General features: G+C 44.0%; 2 protein-coding genes across 2 annotated transcripts; both read right to left on the minus strand.

Annotated features, from left to right (window-relative positions):
• Positions 1-1,408: 1,408 nt before the first annotated feature.
• LOC306930044 (acidic mammalian chitinase-like) lies at positions 1,409-7,491 on the minus strand (the record flags this gene model as incomplete). The annotated part of the gene is made up of 11 exons (XM_079510785.1): positions 1,409-1,746; positions 1,959-2,097; positions 2,590-2,715; positions 2,915-3,097; positions 4,812-4,932; positions 5,350-5,474; positions 6,040-6,190; positions 6,372-6,428; positions 6,597-6,798; positions 6,888-6,917; positions 7,467-7,491. 11 exons carry the CDS (start codon positions 7,489-7,491, stop codon positions 1,409-1,411), a joined length of 1,497 nt encoding a protein of 498 aa, XP_079366911.1.
• Positions 7,492-10,755: 3,264 nt separating this feature from the next.
• On the minus strand, positions 10,756-16,460 carry LOC306930045 (acidic mammalian chitinase-like; the record flags this gene model as incomplete). The annotated part of the gene is made up of 11 exons (XM_079510786.1): positions 10,756-11,069; positions 11,214-11,352; positions 11,454-11,579; positions 12,090-12,272; positions 13,006-13,126; positions 13,971-14,101; positions 14,775-14,925; positions 15,024-15,080; positions 15,191-15,389; positions 15,494-15,523; positions 16,436-16,460. 11 exons carry the CDS (start codon positions 16,458-16,460, stop codon positions 10,756-10,758), a joined length of 1,476 nt encoding a protein of 491 aa, XP_079366912.1.
• Positions 16,461-19,271: the final 2,811 nt, after the last annotated feature.

Raw genomic sequence — 19,271 nt, forward strand, 5'->3', positions numbered from 1 at the left:
ACAGGAATATGGGTCTCACTCTCACGTGTCACTCGGAGCTGACACTTTGATTGGTTTAATTGCCGCAGGCGCCAACACATTGTGACCACCACATAATGCGCCCTGTAGAAAAGTAGGCACATCTCCAAGGTGCAAGTTAAGACCAGGTGCCATGGTGGAAATAGTTCCACCATTAATTAATTTCCGTCTAGAAGTCTTAAGCCGTGCACTGCCAGCGTTTTTGTTCTATGACAATGTGTGGCGACTGTGGCTCAAGAGGTAGAGCAGGTCGTCCAATGATCCATGGGATCCATGGGTCGGCGGTTCGAATCCCGGCTCCTCCTGGCTACATGTCGAAGTGTCCTTGGGCAAGACACTGAACCCCAAATTGCTCCCGATGTGCTGGTTGGTACCTTGCATGGCTTCCGCTGCAATCGGTGTATGAATGTGTGTGTGAATGGGTGAATGTAATGCACAATCTATGTAAAGCGCCATGGATAAAGGTGCTATATAAATGCACCGAGAAAAAAAAAATGTAATTAACACCAAATATCTCAAATGAAAGACGACTCTCTGCTTTCATCGGGGAAAAACGTGTGTCACTGCGATGTTCTGTTCTTTGGTTATTGTCGGCAGTTGAATATAGTTTGTTTTCACCAAAAACGCTGTCTGGGAGCAGAACATTCTACAGCATTATTCCATACTGTATGATGATGATGATTCCCTTTCTGAAATACTCTGTTCTACTTGTGGCAGCGGTGGCCGAACGGATTGCGGAGCGGTCTTGATACCGGAAGGTCGCCAGTTCGAATCAGCGGTCCGACACGTTCAAATTACCACCGTTGAAGTGCCCTTGAACAACGCATTGAACCACATTTAATTTAATTTCATTACTCCAATAACAATTGTTTGTCTTTTTAATATTTGGATCATTTCAGAATTGATCATGAGTGACACTCAGTTGGAGATATAACGGCCGGACAAATACAGGACAGACAGGACCACTCCTATCATTTATTTTATTTCATCTGTGATCGCTAGACAACATGGTCTTGGATTGCCAAGCTCAAATACACCTACAGTTGGAGGCCATCGATATTGTCCTTTTCTTTTTGCTGAGTTTTGCGTGATCTGCGCAAAAGGACAGTTAACCCATTTTGGGCGGAAACCCCTTTTGGTGTTTTAAACATTATGTTATAATTTAGCTATTGAAAAATAGCAGATCTACAAGCTCATAGCGCGCCACCGAGTGGCACGCTATGAGCTTGTAGGTCTGCTATTTTTGAAAAATCGTGAAAATATATATTTCAGAAAACTGGAGGATTTAGAAGGATTTTCTTAAATTTTGAGGTCAGGCCTAAATGGGTCAAATATCGGTGGCACCCAACTGTAAAGAACAACTTAAGACAAAGTGGAACCGTGACATCGTTCAAGGCCAGTTGCAGCAGTTGCAGCTGGTGTCGAACACGAGGCCAGCAGCGCAGTTCTGCTGGTAGGTACGTCCCTGGGCGCACTGGTAGTAGTGGTTCTTGTTGGTGGGGTCTGGGTAGAGTCCGTTGCTCTTGCCAGCGCAGAATCCAGATCCCCCATTAGGATGGGGCTGAGGCTGAGCCTTGGGCTGTGGCTGTGGCTGGGGTTGGGGTTGGGGCTTGGGTTGGGGTTGGGGCTTGGGATGTGGCTGTGGCTGTGGCTGGGGTTGGGGTTGGGGCTTGGGCTGTGGTTGGGGCTTGGGAAATGGTGGCAGAGGTGGTTGGTGAGATGTGCAGCCTGCATTAGAGATAGAGGACAAATTGGATAATACTCTACGTCAGTAGATGTAACTATGATGGAGTCTGTGTAAATATTAAGACATGCAATTGGTTTTGTACGTGTGAGTGTGAGTGTGAGTGTGAGTGTGAGTGTGTGTGTGTGTGTGTGTGTGTGTGTGTGTGTGTGTGTGTGTGTGTGTGTGTGTGTGTGTGTGTGTGAGTGTGTTATACCAGCTCCGACTCCCAGGCCAGTCTTCAGGGTGCTGATCAGTGGGAATCTCCCCGCGTTACAGAAGGTGCCGCTGAAGTCATCCATGTCCAGACTCCACACAAAACCTCCACCAAAACCATTCTTCTTCAGCCAGTCAACCTGTAGTGTAGACCAGGGGTTCTCAACGTTTTTGGCCGGTGACCCCCGGAAATGCTTTGGTAATGTCTCGGGACCCCCGCCCCGCCCCCTCCCGACCCCCAATATAAATTGACTGCTACAATAACCTTAAACCATTTTGGGTGGGAAGCCCTTTTGGTGTTTTAAGCATTGTTATAATTTAGCTATTGAAAAATAGCAGATCTACAAGCTCATAGCGCGCCACCGAGTGGCGCGCTACGAGCTTGTAGGTCTGCTATTTTTGAAAAATCGTGAAAATAAAAATTTAAAAAAAAACTTTTTTTATTTTTATTTTTTGAAAATAATTTGGGGACTCTCTAAAATAATTTGGCGACCCCCCGAGGGGTCGCGACCCACGGGTTGAGAACCCCTGCTGTAGTGTAGACGGACCGAGTGGTTAAAAGAAAAAGTGCGGAAACAGTAGACAGTGGCTACAAATCTGAACAATAATTATGTCAAATACTCATGTTTCACCTTGACGGCGTAGCTCTTAGGGTCGTCGTATCCAACCCAGATGCTGCTCTTGAGGTTGTAGGAATAAGGCACATCCTGGACGGCATCCCAGGCCTGAGTGGCTCCAGTGTTAATGAAGTCGCAGATCTGACATGAAGAGATTTAGGTTTAAGGTAACAAACAATGATAGAGAATAGAAGGATAGGATAATAAACGCACGCACGCAGGCACGCACGCACGCGCGCACGCACGCGCGCACGCGCGCACGCACGCACGCACGCACGCACGCACGCACGCACACACACACACACACACACACACACACAAACAGTAGTCCAATAAATACCTCATAGTAGGACCAGAATCCAGTGTTTTGGGTGTACGGTCCACGGGGTCCAGGGCCACCGTCGAAAGAACCAACAGCAGTTTGACCGCCAGAAATAACAAAGTTGTGACCATAGGAGGCGAAACCAACCAGGAGCTTCTCCGCTGGGACGCCCTGGCTCTTCCAGTAGTTCATAGCGTAGTCCTACGTGTGGACAAGGAAACATACTGGCATCTTCAACAGCCACTGCAGCCACTACAGTATACAGACATTCATTCATACAGGATCACACAACATACAGTTGGGTGCCACCGATATTGTCCCTTATCATTTGACCCATTTAGGCCTGCTATTTTATAGCAGACGTACAAGCTCGTAGCGCGCCACTCGGTGGCGCGCTATGAGCTTGTAGATCTGCTATTTTTCAATAGCTAAATTATAACATAATGTTTAAAACACCAAAAGGGGTTCCTGCCCAAAATGGGTTAACTGTCCTTTTGCGCAGATCACGCAAACCTCAGCAAAAAGAAAAGGACAATATCGATGGCCTCCAACTGTATACGAATGTATAGAGAGGAAGCTCAAACAGAGTGAAACAGCTGGGAAGAGGAAAGCGCTAGCCCTCCGCACCTTCTCTTCTCGCACTTTTTAGCTAGTATTGCACCTTTCGAAACTAAATTTGTTGTATATTTATGGAAAACATGCACTGATGCTCTCTTTTTTGCATACTATATTCTATCCCTTTTTTCTGTGTTTTGCTGTTTGCAGTTTCGCAGTGCAGCGCAGTGGTATATTAGTATCGCAACGCGAGGCTAGCATTGTCTGAAGGAATAGCCAAACTAAAATAACTTTTACTCTTATGTACCACCTCTACACAAGATGTAACAATAAGTACAACGTTGAACCTTGAGCTCTCGCACTCACCACATTGTAGTATTCACTCACCACATTGTAGTACTCACTCACCACATTGTAGTATTCACTCACCACATTGTAGTACTCACTCACCACATTGTAGTACTCACTCACCACATTGTAGTATTCACTCACCACATTGTAGTACTCACTCAACACATTGTAGTATACTCACCACATTGTAGTACTCACTCACCACATTGTAGTACTCACTCACCACATTGTAGTACTCACTCACCACATTGTAGTATTCACTCACCACATTGTAGTACTCACTCACCACATTGTAGTACTCACTCACCACATTGTAGTACTCACTCACCACATTGTAGTATTCACTCACCACATTGTAGTATTCACTCACCACATTGTAGTACTCACTCACCACATTGTAGTACTCACTCACCACATTGTAGTACTCACTCACCACATTGTAGTACTCACTCACCACATTGTAGTATTCACTCACCACATTGTAGTACTCACTCAACACATTGTAGTATACTCACCACATTGTACTACATCTACTACTACAATGTGGTACTCGCTCACCACATTGTAGTACTCACTCACCACATTGTAGTATTCACTCACCACATTGTAGTACTCACTCACCACATTGTAGTATTCACCACATTGTAGTACTCACTCACCACATTGTAGTACTCACTCACCACATTGTAGTACTCACTCACCACATTGTAGTACTCACTCACCACATTGTAGTACTCACTCATTGTAGTATTCACTCACCACATTGTAGTACTCACTCACCACATTGTAGTACTCACTCACCACATTGTAGTACTCACTCACCACATTGTAGTATTCACTCACCACATTGTAGTACTCACTCACCACATTGTAGTACTCACTCACCACATTGTAGTATTCACTCACCACATTGTAGTACTCACTCAACACATTGTAGTATACTCACCACATTGTAGTACTCACTCACCACATTGTAGTACTCACTCACCACATTGTAGTACTCACTCACCACATTGTAATATTCACGCATCCAACCGTGGTCAGCCGGGTCCTTGAACAGGGGGCTGTTCTCTGTGAGAGAGGACTGGCTCTCGTAGTCGTAGGTCATCACATGGAAGTAGTCCAGCACACTGTGAGGAAAGGGTTTCCTGGTTTAGATTCTGGGGCGGGAAGCCGGGAACCCCTTTTGGTGTTTTAAACGTTATGTTATACTTTAGCTATTGAAAAATAGCAGATCTACAAGCTCATAGCACGCCACCGAGTGGCGCGCTACGAGCTTGTAGGTCTGCTATTTTTGAAAAGACGTGAAAATGTGGTGCACATCTTTGAATATATATTCTTTCAGAGCAAGCGTTTTAACTCAAATCTTTGCTTCTGGGGGAGTCCCTGGAACAACATATTTTCACATTGGGGTCCATGGCCACATACAGATAATTCTGGGGGTCCTTGATGTGAAAAGGGTTGACCACCACTGACATAGAAACATAGGGTTTCGTGCGTGTGTGCATGTGTGTGTGCGTGCGTGTGTACGTGTTATATATACTGACGCTCCGAGTTGGGGAATCTGGTATGCAGGGACAATGTTTTCCTTTCCACCAGCGACGGCAGCGGTGAGCATCAGACGAGGACGGTTGGTCTGCTTCCCTTCAGCCTCGAAGGCAGCCACCATCTCCTGCAGAGAGACAGGAGGTGGTGGTGAAGGAGAGAGTTGAGGGTGTCTGTCAGTATTTTCCTCAAAGATGGATTCATTTCACTCCTATGTATTATTGCTGCAACTTTGGGGGGATTTTTATTTAGCAATACACACGTGCGTGTGCGTGTGTCCACAGTGTTGATCCAATCTGCACCAAATGGGCCACCGACACTGGTCAGGGATCAGGGGTCAGCCATCACAATAGCCACACCAGGCTACACATCAGGTGCACCATTACTCCGCCCCATATGTTCAAGGATTTAAACAGCCATTACTCCAGTTTCCAGCATGATAACTTGGTATAGGTGCTCTTTGACGGCCAATCGGGACAGACCGAAATTCTATTAATTTACTTATAAAAGGGTAGAATGCATTTCAGTGTATAGTGACATCAATAGCAATTCTCATTGGGCTATTTTTGGACTTAGCTTCTTAAAATATGTTTTGTGTTTTAAAGGATATGCTTGCATTGGGAAACCTTTGTGACAAAGCAGAGGCCATATTATTATTACTTCCAGTTTAACATGATAGACAGAAGGCTGACCTGACACAGGACAGTGAAGAGCTCCTTGGTGGGTCCACCTGGGTACTCCCAGTCGATGTCCAGACCATCGAACTCGTACTGACGCAGGAACTTGATCACGCTGTCAGTGAAGATCTGACGGGTAGCAGGACTGCCCACCATGTCCACAAACCTGGATAGCGAGAGAGAGAGAGAGAGAGAGAGAGACACATGGGGGGCTTTTACTCATTCCTGATGGTAGCCTGGATCCAGACCATAGACCCCGCCCACTCTCATAGTGGACTTCACACTTCAGTCTGATGATCAGGCTACGTTCACTGAGAGTAATATGGATCATCTTGTTTAATACTCACGCTCCGGTGCCCATGCCCCATCCACCAATGGCCAGCAGGGTCTTCAGGTTACTGTTCCTGGAGAACAAATATACAAAATAATACACTCTGAGTTCGCACACTTTTGTGTGTGTGTGTGTGTGTGTGTGTGTGTGTGTGTGTGTGTGTGTGTGTGTGTGTGTGTGTGTGCGCGCGCACGCACACGCGTATGTGTGTATGTGTGCATGAGTGCGTGTGTGCTCTCACTGTCTCTTGAGAGCCTGGAACTCTGCATAGAACTGCTCATCGTCCTTCTCGGTGGTCGTGATCATGTTGTTTTTCATTCCGGCGAAGGCATAGATGAGGTGGTCACAGAGACACGGGTCGATGTCCTTGGGCGTCATACTCCCTCTACCGGGACGGTGCTGTGCCCAGTTGGTGAAATAACAGGACAGGATGTAGGAGGATCCTGCAAGATAATGAGAGACTTGGTGAGGGCTTCTTGATAGTTTTCTTTCTCCCGTTTGAGAGTAACACACCAAGTGGACCAAGTCTTACCTAGCTGCACGTGCAGCAGGAGAGCCAGTCCTGCAGAGAGAGAGAGAGAGAGAGAGATAGAGAGAGATGGGGGTTGGTGGTTGGTTCAGTAAGGAAAAGCACTATACTATACTGCTATATATTATTGTATTCTACCGCGTACTGTTGTACATAATAGCCTAGGCCTATGTTTAAAATAATGTGTTATTCAATAACATAAGTTATGGATTGCAGCTAAGGCTAATTTATAAGACTTAAACAAAAAAATCTATAATTTATTATCAACGATATTCTTTATTTGTATATTAGCCTATTATGTTTGTATGTTATAAACGTTAACACAAAAATATATTCCATTCCATTTTACAGTTAATTTTCCTATACTGCAAAGACTAAAGGCAGAATGTGTTCCTACAGTTGGGTGCCACCGATATTGTCCCTTATCATTGTCCCTCAACATTTTTAAAAATCCTTCTAAATCCTCCAGTTTTCTGAAATAAATATTTTCACGATTTTTAAAAATGAGCTTGTAGATCTGCTATTTTTCAATAGCTAAATTATAACATAATGTTTAAATGCAGCACCAATGTCTCAGCTTACCAACGCAGATGAGAAGCTTGCCCATGTCGCCTCAGTACAACTATAACTGAAGGCCAGAAGCCTCTTATATAAGGTCTATTCAGCTCCATATCTGCAACCCATGTTTGATCTGGCTTTGTTATTCAGACACATCAGCAGTTCATTTGCTTGGTCAGTGGTTGCACTTCCTATTCCCCACGTGGCTTTGCTACATTCATTGTGTTGATAACTTTCAAGTGTCTTTCAATAATTTGATTTGCTGACAATATAGTGCAGAAGTCACGGTTAAAGGTACATTCAGTGATTTCACTTAATTCAACTATCACTTATTGTCTCCACCAGGCCGAAGGCATGGGGAGAGAGTATGTTTTGCACTCCGTCCGTGTGTGTGTGTGTGTGTGTCCGTCCGTCCGTCCTTCCGTCCGTCTGTTACCAGCTAATCTCCGGCACCGTTAACCCGGTCGATGCCAACGATGAACCTCTGCCCCACATTTTCCAGAACGGCCTGTTATAGCGCCACCATGAGGCAGCTTTTCACATTTCTTACCTAAAACTGCACCGATCTGCGTGAAACGTTGCATGCACACTCCCTAGAGGCCAAGGACAAACCGTTGACCTGCATTTTCCGCATCGGCCTTTTATAGCGCCACCAGGAGGCCGACTTTTGTAAAACACATTTTTTGATATTACTCTTCCAGATTCTGTCCAAAAATCTCACAAATCGTTACACAGTATCTCTATGGTCATGTGCTCAAGTCGGATCTGTCCGATATTTCATATTCCATCCTAATTGGCTATAATTAGTTTTCACAGTTTGCAAGATTGCCCCGTTTTGAACAAAAGCCTCAAATCATGAACGCAGCATGCAATTTACGTGAAATCTTTCACACATTTTCATATATTTAATTAATCCTAAACATTTTGCCAAACATCTCACACAGTCCTATGCTCCTGGTGGAGACCTGTGCCCAGAAGGGCACTTTTTCTAGTTTGTTCTTATTTTTTGGATAAACCTCCCTACTATAAAGTGTGCTGACCATATAAGGAGTTCCTCCCTGTCCCCAGTGAGCCCCTGGGGTCAAAAAACCCTAGTTTCGGTTTGGGCTTTGGGTGGCAAAGCTTCCTCCAATCATGATCGAGTGTGGCTGGCATTGGTGCGCGTGCTGTTGGTCTGTTGTACTTCCCCCACTGTAGAGCGTGTGCATGTGCACATCTTGTTACCGGGTGGACCGGGTTTTTTTCCAAATTACCCAAATCACTGAATGCTCCTTTAAAGTATATACTGTTGTTTTATATCAAATTGTCTATAGATGTTTCAAATGTAATGTTTTTTGGAAAAGTGATACTTAACTACTACAAGTTACCCAACCCACTGAGCATTTTTTAGTTTAATAGACGTCTAATACACGTCTAAAGGGCCGTCTGAAAATGGATTAAAAATGTAAGTTTTTTAGCGATCTACTGTAGGCTTGATAAAAATCTGCTAATCAACGTCTAAGCTAAGCTTAGACCACTAAAAATACTTTCATTTTTAGACCAATTATAACCCATTTAGTCTAATAGACGACTATTGCTCAGTGGGAAGGTCAAAGCGGGATAATGCACTGCATAAGAGAAATTCAGCTATGTAAACGTATAGCATACCCATGTCGTGTGCTCATTTTCTCATAACGGACTTGCCCCCAGTGCACTTATATCCCAGTACATGGTGGTCATCTTTCCTGACGTAGACGTAGATCCTAATTCACCCTTTGTCAGCCTTCTGATTGGTCCCCGACTGTAAGCACTGCAGAAGTGCAATATTGCGATTATACAACAGTTACCCTTAAAGGGGAATTTCTCCCTAAACCAAAGAAATAAAGATATAGGGGAGCTGAAGCTGCAGCTGGAGATGAAGCTGGGGCTGGAGGGGTCTAACACTAGAACTCCTATTCAATCGCGCAGTTGGTTTTTGTTTTTTGTTCACATCTGTTCTAGATGATGTGACAGCAACACTCCATGCATTGTTGACACTGCATGGATGTTAGACCCCCCCCAGCAGCCTCCCTATATCTTTATTTTCTTTTAAATATTTTTTTTTGGTCAATATACATTATCAACATACTTTTGTAAAAAAAGTTTAGGGAGAAATTCCCCTTTAAAACTAAGATAGTCGCCAAAAATGATTTAATGACAGATGTAGCCACTACGACCACAAAATGTCCCAGCAGGCTCTTTCTGCCTTGTTCCGCCCTGGTTGAATTTGCTAAAACATAATTTTTGGGAAAAACTAAAAACAAACATGATATGCTTTAAAATAACAATCGAGTGCACAGAATATCAATACGAAGCAACTGAAAAACACGTTATTTCAATGGTAGTGGATGGAGAGAGGATTTATGTCCAACCACGAAACGGCAACCAATGGGTGCGAAGAGCCAAGAGGGGCACAACCATGGGCGGGACTTGACAAAGGGTGAATTGACATTTCACACTGATTGCAGGAACGGCGACTCTGCGCTCTGAAACACATTATGACTTGCTATGACAGTTTGTCACTGTGTCATGCAAAGCTAAGCTCTTTGATGAATACACGTGTTTATGTAAGTAAGTCATGGTTGTGTTAAAACTACGGTCTGTATCATTTGAATGCATTTTGACACCTCGGGAGGGAGGAAAGCATTGTGTTGGAAACAGGTTTTCGACCCTGCAAGCAGACATGTCAGCTTTGTCTGTTGTCAGTTTTGTCATCTTTAATGTGTGTCTACAACAGCTTGGTGTAGGTAGGTAGGTAGGTAGGTAGGTAGGTAGGTATAGGAAACATAATTGTGTTGTGTTTCCCCTCAATAGCTCTATGTAGCTATTAAAGCTTCCTAATTGAATTATTTAGATACTTATTATTATATTATGGATACTTTAGAAATACATTGAATTTGTTTGTTTTTGTTATGTGTGGTCTTTCTAGGGGTTTAATACAAGTTTATTTTTTTACTATCCTTAACCTCCAATCCAATGTATTTCTCTCATGTCTGCCACCTTAATTGACCGATGTGTACGTGAGAATATGTAAGAAAGATGATGATCTGTGATACTCTTATATTGCAATAAAAACCTATTTGTGTTGTTTGAACGTTTTCAGAATGTATTAACAATCAAGTTGAGACATAACGACTGGATGCAGAGAAAGGCAGATAAGAAACAGTCCTGGTTGTTTTGAATCCCATAATTTATTTTATTTCCATCAGCAATCATAAGACTGCATGTTCTTGGGTTGCCCAGCTCCAATACACCTACTGAACAACTCTAAGACAAGGTGGAACCGTGACCTCGTTCAAGCCCAGTTGCAGCAGTTGCAGCTGGTGTCGAACACAAGGCCAGCAGCGCAGTTCTGCTGGTAGGTACGTCCCTGGGCGCACTGGTAGTAGTGGTTCTTGTTGGTGGGGTCTGGGTAGAGTCCGCCAGCCTTGCCAGCGCAGAATCCAGATCCCCCATTAGGATGGGGCTGAGGCTGAGGCTGGGGCTGAGGTTTGGGCTGAGGTTTGGGCTGGGGTTTGGGCTGTGGCTGTGGCTGAGGCTGTGGCTGAGGCTGAGGCTGAGGCTGTGGCTTGGGGAATGGTGGCAGAGGTTGTTGGCGAGATGTGCAACCTGCATTAAAGATAGGGGACAAATTGGATATATACGTAGGTCAGGAGATGTAACTCTGATGGAGTCTTTTATTTGTAGAAACGTTAAAGCATGCATTTGGTTAATTTGTACGTGTGTGCGTGAGGGTGAGAGAGTGCATGTTACCAGCTCCGGCTCCCAGGCCAGTCTTTAGGGCGCTGATCAGAGGGAACTTTCCAGCGTGACAGAAGGTGCCGGTGAAGTCATCCATGTCCAGACTCCACACAAAACCTCCACCAAAACCATTCTTCTTCAGCCAGTCAGCCTGTAGTGTAGACGGACCGAGTGGTTAAAAGAAAGTGCTGAAACAGTAGACAGTAGCTAGTCTGGCTACAATTAAATGTCAAATACATTTTTTTTGTATACCTTGATGGAGTAGCTCTTGGGGTCGTCGTATCCAACCCAGATGCTGCTCTTGAGGTTGTAGGCATAAGGCACATCCTGGACGGCATCCCAGGCCTGAGTGGCTCCAGTATTAATGAAGTCGCAGATCTGAAATTAAATGAAATGATTACTATATTTACCCAGGGTATCTGGGCTAAGCTCAAGAACTTGTTTCCAGCCAGGCCCTGCTCATAGAACATTTCATCGTAGTGGTTCAATGCCTTGTTCAAGGGCACTTCAGCGGTGGTAATTTTAACGCGTCGGACCGCTGATTCGAACTGGCGACCTTCCGGTATCAAGACCGCTCCACAATCCGTTCGGCCACCGCTGACATGAAGAGATTTAGATTCAAGGTTAACGGTGCTTTATTGTCACATCATGCATGCACAATACAGCCTGTAGCATCATGACAAAACCGTGAAGTTCTTGTACTCTTCCTCGTCAGTGTGGAAGTAAATTAAATAAGTCTGAATAAAAATAGGAAAATGAATTACGCACGCAGCTGGGACCACTTAGCCGCTTTACCCCCTTGCATTGATTTGCGGACATTATCGATATGTCATAATTGGGAAACTTTTTCTGTGAAAACATAGTGAAAATTAGTATTTCAATAAATACCTCATAGTAGGACCAGAATCCAGTGTTTAGGGTGTACGGTCCACGGGGTCCAGGGCCAGCGTCGTAGGAACCAATAGCAGTTTGGCCGCCGGAAATGCCAAAGTTGTGACCATAGGTGGCGAAACCAACCAGCAGCTTCTCAGCGGGGGCGCCCAAGCTCTTCCAGTAGTTCATAGTCCAGGCCTATATATGGGCATCAGGCCATTCTTTAAACCATTTTGACCTGAGATCAGATTCTAAAAAATTAATGTCTTCTACATCCTGAAAAAGCTGTTTCCATGTCAGTCGTTCTTCGATTTTTCAAAAATGGCCGACCTACAAGCTCGTAGCGCGCCACTCGGTGGCGCGCTATGAGCTTGTAGATCTGCTATTTTTCAATAGCTAAAGCATAACATAATGCTAACACCAAAAGGGGTTCCCGCCCAGAATGGGTTAAATTCTATAGAGCAGTGGTTCCCAAACTTGTTCATGTCAAGGACCCCCAAATTGACACTAATTAGCCCGCGGACCCCCATTTGAAAACATATGCCATGGGACCCCCCATAAGAGAAGATTTCTACAGCTCTAGCAGTGATTCTCAACCCGTTTAATTTCAAGGACCCCCAGTTTGACATGCATTAGTCTACGGACCTCCATTTAATGGCATTTCTATCTCTGGGACCCCCAATTTATATTGTAAAATTAAATCAATGTTAATTTAACTCTGAGAGTGTACAAATGGAACCAAATGGACTATCAGAGTTACAGACCCATAATGGTCCATTTGGTTCCAAACTATCATTTAGCTGGGGACCCCCTGGAACTCTCTCAAGGACGCCTGGGGGTCCCCGGACCCCACTTTGGGAACCACTGCTATAGAGTACAGATAGATATTCATCCATACATACAGTACCACGATAGGAAGCTCCTCACTCACCACGTTGTAGTATTCACGATACCACCCTTTGTCGACTGGGTCCTTGAACAGGGGGCTGTTCTCTGTGAGAGTGTCGCCACTCTGGTAGTCGTAGGTCATCACATGCATGAAGTCCAGGATACTGGTGAAATGAAGGAACATCCGGGGTCAAGGTTTTGCCGGTTTATTGATGTGTTTCCGCTATGTGTGTATGTTGATGCTTGGTACTGGTAGTGATTAATTAAGCAATATTACACGAGAGGGTGTGTGTTACTGTCATTAATGGCACGCCTGCGTTGCTGCAAGAATGAACCGAAGGTGAGTTCTGTAAGCAGCGCAGAAGTGCAATATTGCGATTATACAACAGTTACCCTTAAAGGGGAATTTCTCCCTAAACCTTTTTTTTTTCAAAAGTAAGTTGATAATTATGTATATTGACCAAAACATTTTTTTTTTAAAGAAATAAAGATATAGGGGAGCTGAAGCTGCAGCTGGAGATGAAGCTGGGGCTGGAGGGGTCTAACACTAGAACTCCTATTCAATCGCGCAGTTGGTTTTTGTTTTTTGTTCACATCTGTTCTAGATGATGTGACAGCAACACTCCATGCATTGTTGACACTGCATGGATGTTAGACCCCCCCCAGCAGCCTCCCTATATCTTTTTTTTTATTTTTATATTTTATTTTGGTCAATATACATTATCAACTTACTTTTGTAAAAAAAGGTTTAGGGAGAAATTCCCCTTTAAAACTAAGATAGTCGCCAAAAATGATTTAATGACAGATGTAGCCACTACGACCACAAATGTCCCAAGAAAATAGCTAGCCTGCGCTCTGGGAGAACACCACGGCTGAATTCTTTGTTTTAATTAGGTGTTCCATGATGCTGGTTTGAAGCACGGCTAGAAGGCCGTTTCAACCAATCAGATTGCTTCCTCGAAACGACCTGTTGTATAATGTGTGTCTGTTAGTGTTATCTATACTGACGCTCCGAGCTTGGGAACCTGGTCCTTGTACGCAGAGTCGATGTTCATCCTCCCACCAGCGACGGCAGCGGTGAGCATCAGACGAGGACGGTTGGTCTGCGTACCTTCAGCCTCGAAGGCAGCCACCATCTCCTGCAGAGTGAGAGAGAGAGAGACGGAGAACGGTGATGGTGTCTGTATTATCAAGGATGGCTTCATTAATACCTCTTACTACTTAAAGGAGCATTCAATGATTTGGGTGATTTGGAAAACCACCCGGTCCGCCCCGGTAACAAAATGTGCACATGCACACGCTCTACAGTGGGGGGAAGTGCAACAGGCCAACAGCACGTGCACCAAGGCCCACCCCACTCGATCATGATTGGAGGAAGGCCCCTCTCATCCTGATTGGATGAAGGCTTTGCCACCCGCCACCAAAACTGAAACTAGGGTTTTTTGACCCCAGGGGCTCACTGGGGACAGGGAGGAACTCCTTATATGGTCAGCACACTCTATAGTAGGGAGGATTATCCAGAAAAAAAGAAAAAATGGAGACTGGAAGGAAGGCTGGGCGGGTGGCCTTCCCACGGAAAAAAGGCAGGAGGTTTTTATATTTCAGGATAGTGGCATCAGAAAATATCTCTCCTTAACGACTTGTTCTGACTTGTGCTCTTCCAACATAGGGCTGCTCTGGACTTTGTGGAATTAAAGCATTTTCAAAAACGATGAAGTGTATAGGCCAATATACTTGCACTGGGAAATAATATCTATCATGCAGTTGTGATCATCATGTGTAGGCCTACTATCATATACACTTAAGCCTGACCTGGCAAAGAACAGTGAAGAGCTCCACAGTATTTCCAGCTGGGTACTCCCAGTCGATGTCCAGACCATCAAACTCATACTGACGCAGGAACTTGATCACGCTGTTGATGAAAATCTGACGGGTAGCAGCACTGCCCACCATGTTCACAAACCTGGGGGGGTGGGGTGGGAGAGAGAGTCACACAAGGCTTTTTACCCATTCCTGAGGCTCCTGTCACTTCAGTAACTGATCCTCTCGTTTAATACTCACGGTGTGGTGCCCATGCCCCATCCACCAATGGCATAGAAGGTCTTCAGGTTTGTATTCCTGAAAAAAGCAAACGGAAAAATTAACACTCTGCGTTCTCACACATATTTGCGTGCGTGCGTGCATCGGTGCGTGCATCGGTGCGTGCATTCGTGCATGTGTCCACTCACTGGTTCTTGAGAGCCTGGAACTCTGCAAAGAATTGCACGTCGTTCTTCGCGGTGGTCGTGATCATGTGATCTTTCATTCCGGCGAAGGCATAGATGAGGTGGTCACAGAGACACGCGTCGATGTCCTTGGGCGTCATACTCCCTCTACCGGGACGGTTCTGTCCCCAGTTGGTGAAATAACATGACAGGACGGAGGATCCTACAGGATTTAAGAGACACAGTTATAGAGATGTTATACTTTATTTCATTCTGCCATTTTGTGAGTAGAGTAGTATCACACCATACAAGTGGACAAAGTCTTACCTAGCTGCACGTGCAGCAGGAGAGCCAGCCCTGCGGAAAATGAGAGATACAAGCGGAGAGTCAGTGAGGGAGAGAGGTGGCCGGGGTTCGGTTGGTTCAGTGAGGAAAAGCACTCGGACGTAAACCTGCAGTCTGTTGCTGCTTGGCCAGGGGAGATTATAAGCTTCAGGCAGTACTACTTGCCTACCAGTAACCATGTAGCCTACTTCCTGACATGTTCTAATGGCTCTATTGTCGTCACTGACTAATTTAACTATTTTGAAAAACATTTTACCTCTACATCGACACATTGTGAGCTTATAGATTGGCTATTTCAACTATTCAAAAATGTTTTTCAAATAGTAAAAAAAAAAAAATCACACCCGTGTGAACTGAGTGGTGTAAGGTCTTATATAGCCTGTCTGACGTAATTAAATCATGTCTGACGTAATGAAATCACACCCGGGTGAACTGGGTGAACATAGCAACCATGCTCATTTTTTGAGCACAGACAGACAGACAGACAGACAGACAGACAGACAGACAGACAGACAGACAGACAGACAGGTTTACACCACTCAAAAAAGGAAAAGAAGTTTAGGAATAAGGGGTAAGGCAGTGACGAAACTAGAGCCCTGTATCTTAATGGAAGAGTAGCTAGACAGACCTGCACCTCCAACCACTGCAAATACTAGTTATATTACTATTACTAGTTAACATACTCTAGAATGGTTTAAAGAAAATTCACTCATTGGAATCATTTCCACAGCTTTAATGCTACTTCATGACATTTACAAAGAAATGTATTGATATAAAGCATCGATTAGACTTTAAGCTTCATATGAATCAGAATGTTAAACAATTTATTTAATCACACGAATAGATTCCGTTTAAAGTTAGCGTTGATTTCGTCTGCAAAAAACAATGGGAGAATTCGTTCTCAACAACAATGTCTCGACTTACCAACGCAGATGAGAAGCTTGCCCATGTTGCCTCAGTACAGCTAACTGAAGGCCAGAAGCCTCTTATATATACGGTCCATGCAGCTCCATATCACTAAACCATGTTTGATCTGGCTTCGTTATTCTGCTACATCAGCAGTCACCAGCAGAGTTGCACTTTCTATGTACAAATAAAGTCAAATGGAAGTCAAATAAAGGTTACAATTTTACACATTCCACCACTTACAATTTAGGCATTTAGCAGACGCTCTTAAGTAACCCATTCTGGGCGGGAACCCCTGTTGGTGTTTTAAAGCATTATGTTATACTTTAGCTATTGAAAAATAGCAGATCTACAAGCTCATAGCGCGCCACCGAGTGGCGCGCTACGAGCTTGTAGGTCTGCTATTTTTGAAAAATGTAGTGAAAATCTTTCAGAGCCAACATTTTTAACTCATATCTTTGCTTCTGGGGGTCCCAGGAACAACATATTTTCAGATGGGTGTCGGCGGCCAATTACATATAATCTTGGGGGTCCTTGACATGAAAATGTTTGAGAACGACTGACATAGAAACATGTTTTTTTTTCCAGAAAACTGTCAGGATTTAGAAGACATTTGTAGAATCGTTCCCAGGTCTAAATTTGTTAATCCAGAGCGATTTACAGTAAGCAAGGTATAAACACGTCCTACTGTAGGTAAACCTCAGTCACATTGACACTTTTGCATGCCTTAAAGGGGAATTCCACTCATTTTCAACATTTTACTATGTCATTAATATACCTTAGAGCTGTTGTGTGGAAATAATAAAAAGTTCCCCCATTCTGTGTTTCCTAGAACTAGAGGTCTGAAAAGAATCATTAACATTGTGAAACACATCTTGATGATGTCATCAAGATGTGTTTCACCATGTTAATGATTTTTTGGTTCCGGAGCATTGGTTCGACATGCGTCCGCCCCTCGGACTAGTGCCTGCTCCCGTGCTTGCGGTTATGGTTAGGTTAGGGTTTGAGGTGGGTTGTCGTTTTTCGGACCAATGACTATAGTCGGACCAAACACATGCACCCGATGAAGGCTGGATAGCCGAAACGTTTGTCCCCTGTTCAAATATGAAATAAATGTTTGGAACTGAAGTCTTGGTGTGTGCGACCTGGCCACTACCTTTATTTATTCTCAATTCAATCCATTGCTCTCTTTTATTGTCTATACTAAAATCTATACTGAAGACATTTTGTAGCAATTCTTCATTCTCTCGATCAGGATCCTCACTGAGGAAATATTTAATTACATTAACATTTATATTTTCTCCAAAGTCATAAATAATTGAGTCAATATCGGCTAAACCGCACCAATTATGGGCAAAAACATTTACAGCATTTAGACCTATTTTCCTAATGCTGTTTGAGTAAAAGGGTTGAATCTATTGCTTGTGTTATGCAGTAGCTGCCCCAAGCAGCCACACCAGCTATTCTGGATGTCGCCCTTGCTTGGTTGGGGGGCATGAACGCATGCAGGTTTGTGTTCATATTGAGACTACAGCACTATATGTTGGAAACATGTTTCTGCCTATGTTTTAACAGCTTGTTGTTGGTAGGGAATTGTTATACAGTAGCCTATCATGCGATTTCAGTCGACATCAAGGCCCGCCAAAATGAATTTGCAGTCGTAATGAGTGATTTTACACTTGCTGAAAACGCTTTGTGAGCTTGTAGATTTGCTTTTTTCAGCATGCAACCACGTGTAAAATGACTTATACTGGATCTCCTGTCCACTAGTCCCTTCCTAACATTTTAGTCTAGTTTTTATTTGTTGACGAAATTGTCAACATATTTAGTCTTAGTTTTAGTCATCATAGCTTAGTTTTCATTTCAAGGTCAAGGTAAACTTTATTGTCCACAAGGGAAATTTGTCTTGGGCTTTCACCCCAGCTACAGCCACACATAAAACATCAATGACAAACAAAAATACATTACAGAGGAAGACACAACATTACACAATTGCACACATGATGTGGATAATCTAGCCTCACACAGTTACTGCTGTTTCAGAGCCTCGTTCAACATCTTAGTTGATGCTGGTACAAACGATTGTTTAAATCTGATGTACTTCCACTTTGGTTCTTTGTATCTTCTCCCAGAGGGCAGAAGTACAAACTCGCCATTTAAAACATGGGTAACATCACTGACGATTTATTTAGCCTGTTTTAATGTAGCCTGCTCATAAATAGACTGCAGAGAGGGGAGTTGTCTTACCCCTATGATCTTCCCTGCAGTCTGCACCAATCTGAACAATTTGGACCTCAGTTGCACTGAGAGATTACCGAACCAAACTGTGATGCCAAACCTGACCAGGCTTTCCAAGACTGCTCGATAGAACACTAACATAAATCTTTGGTCAACACCATGAACCCTGAGACGCCGAAGGAAGTGCAGTCTTTGCTGTAGTTTACTACAGAGACTGTCAACATGTGTATTCCAAGTTAGTGAGTTGTCAATACAGATCCCCAAGTATTTATATGAGGGGACCTGTGAGATGGTCGAGTCATGGATGACCACAGGCCTGTGATCACCAATACTCTTGGGGTCAAATACCATCTCCTGTGTCTTCTTAACGTTAAGAATAAGGTGGTTGTCATCACACCACTTTACAAAGTTCTGTACCTCTAGAAAGTAGTCAGCTACATCCCTATCCTTATCCAGAAGGGCTAAGATGGCAGTGTCATCCGGGAATTTAATGATGTAATTGTTCGGGTTGCCACTTCTACAGAGTAAAAAGGACAGGTGAGCTCACGCAGCCCTGAGGTGCTCCAGTACTCAGGGTTCTGCGCTCTGACATAGTGCCATTCACACTGACCCTTTG

The sequence above is a fragment of the Electrona antarctica genome, assembly GCF_951216825.1.
Source record: "Electrona antarctica genome assembly, chromosome: 9".
Taxonomy (NCBI): Eukaryota; Metazoa; Chordata; class Actinopteri; order Myctophiformes; family Myctophidae; genus Electrona; species Electrona antarctica.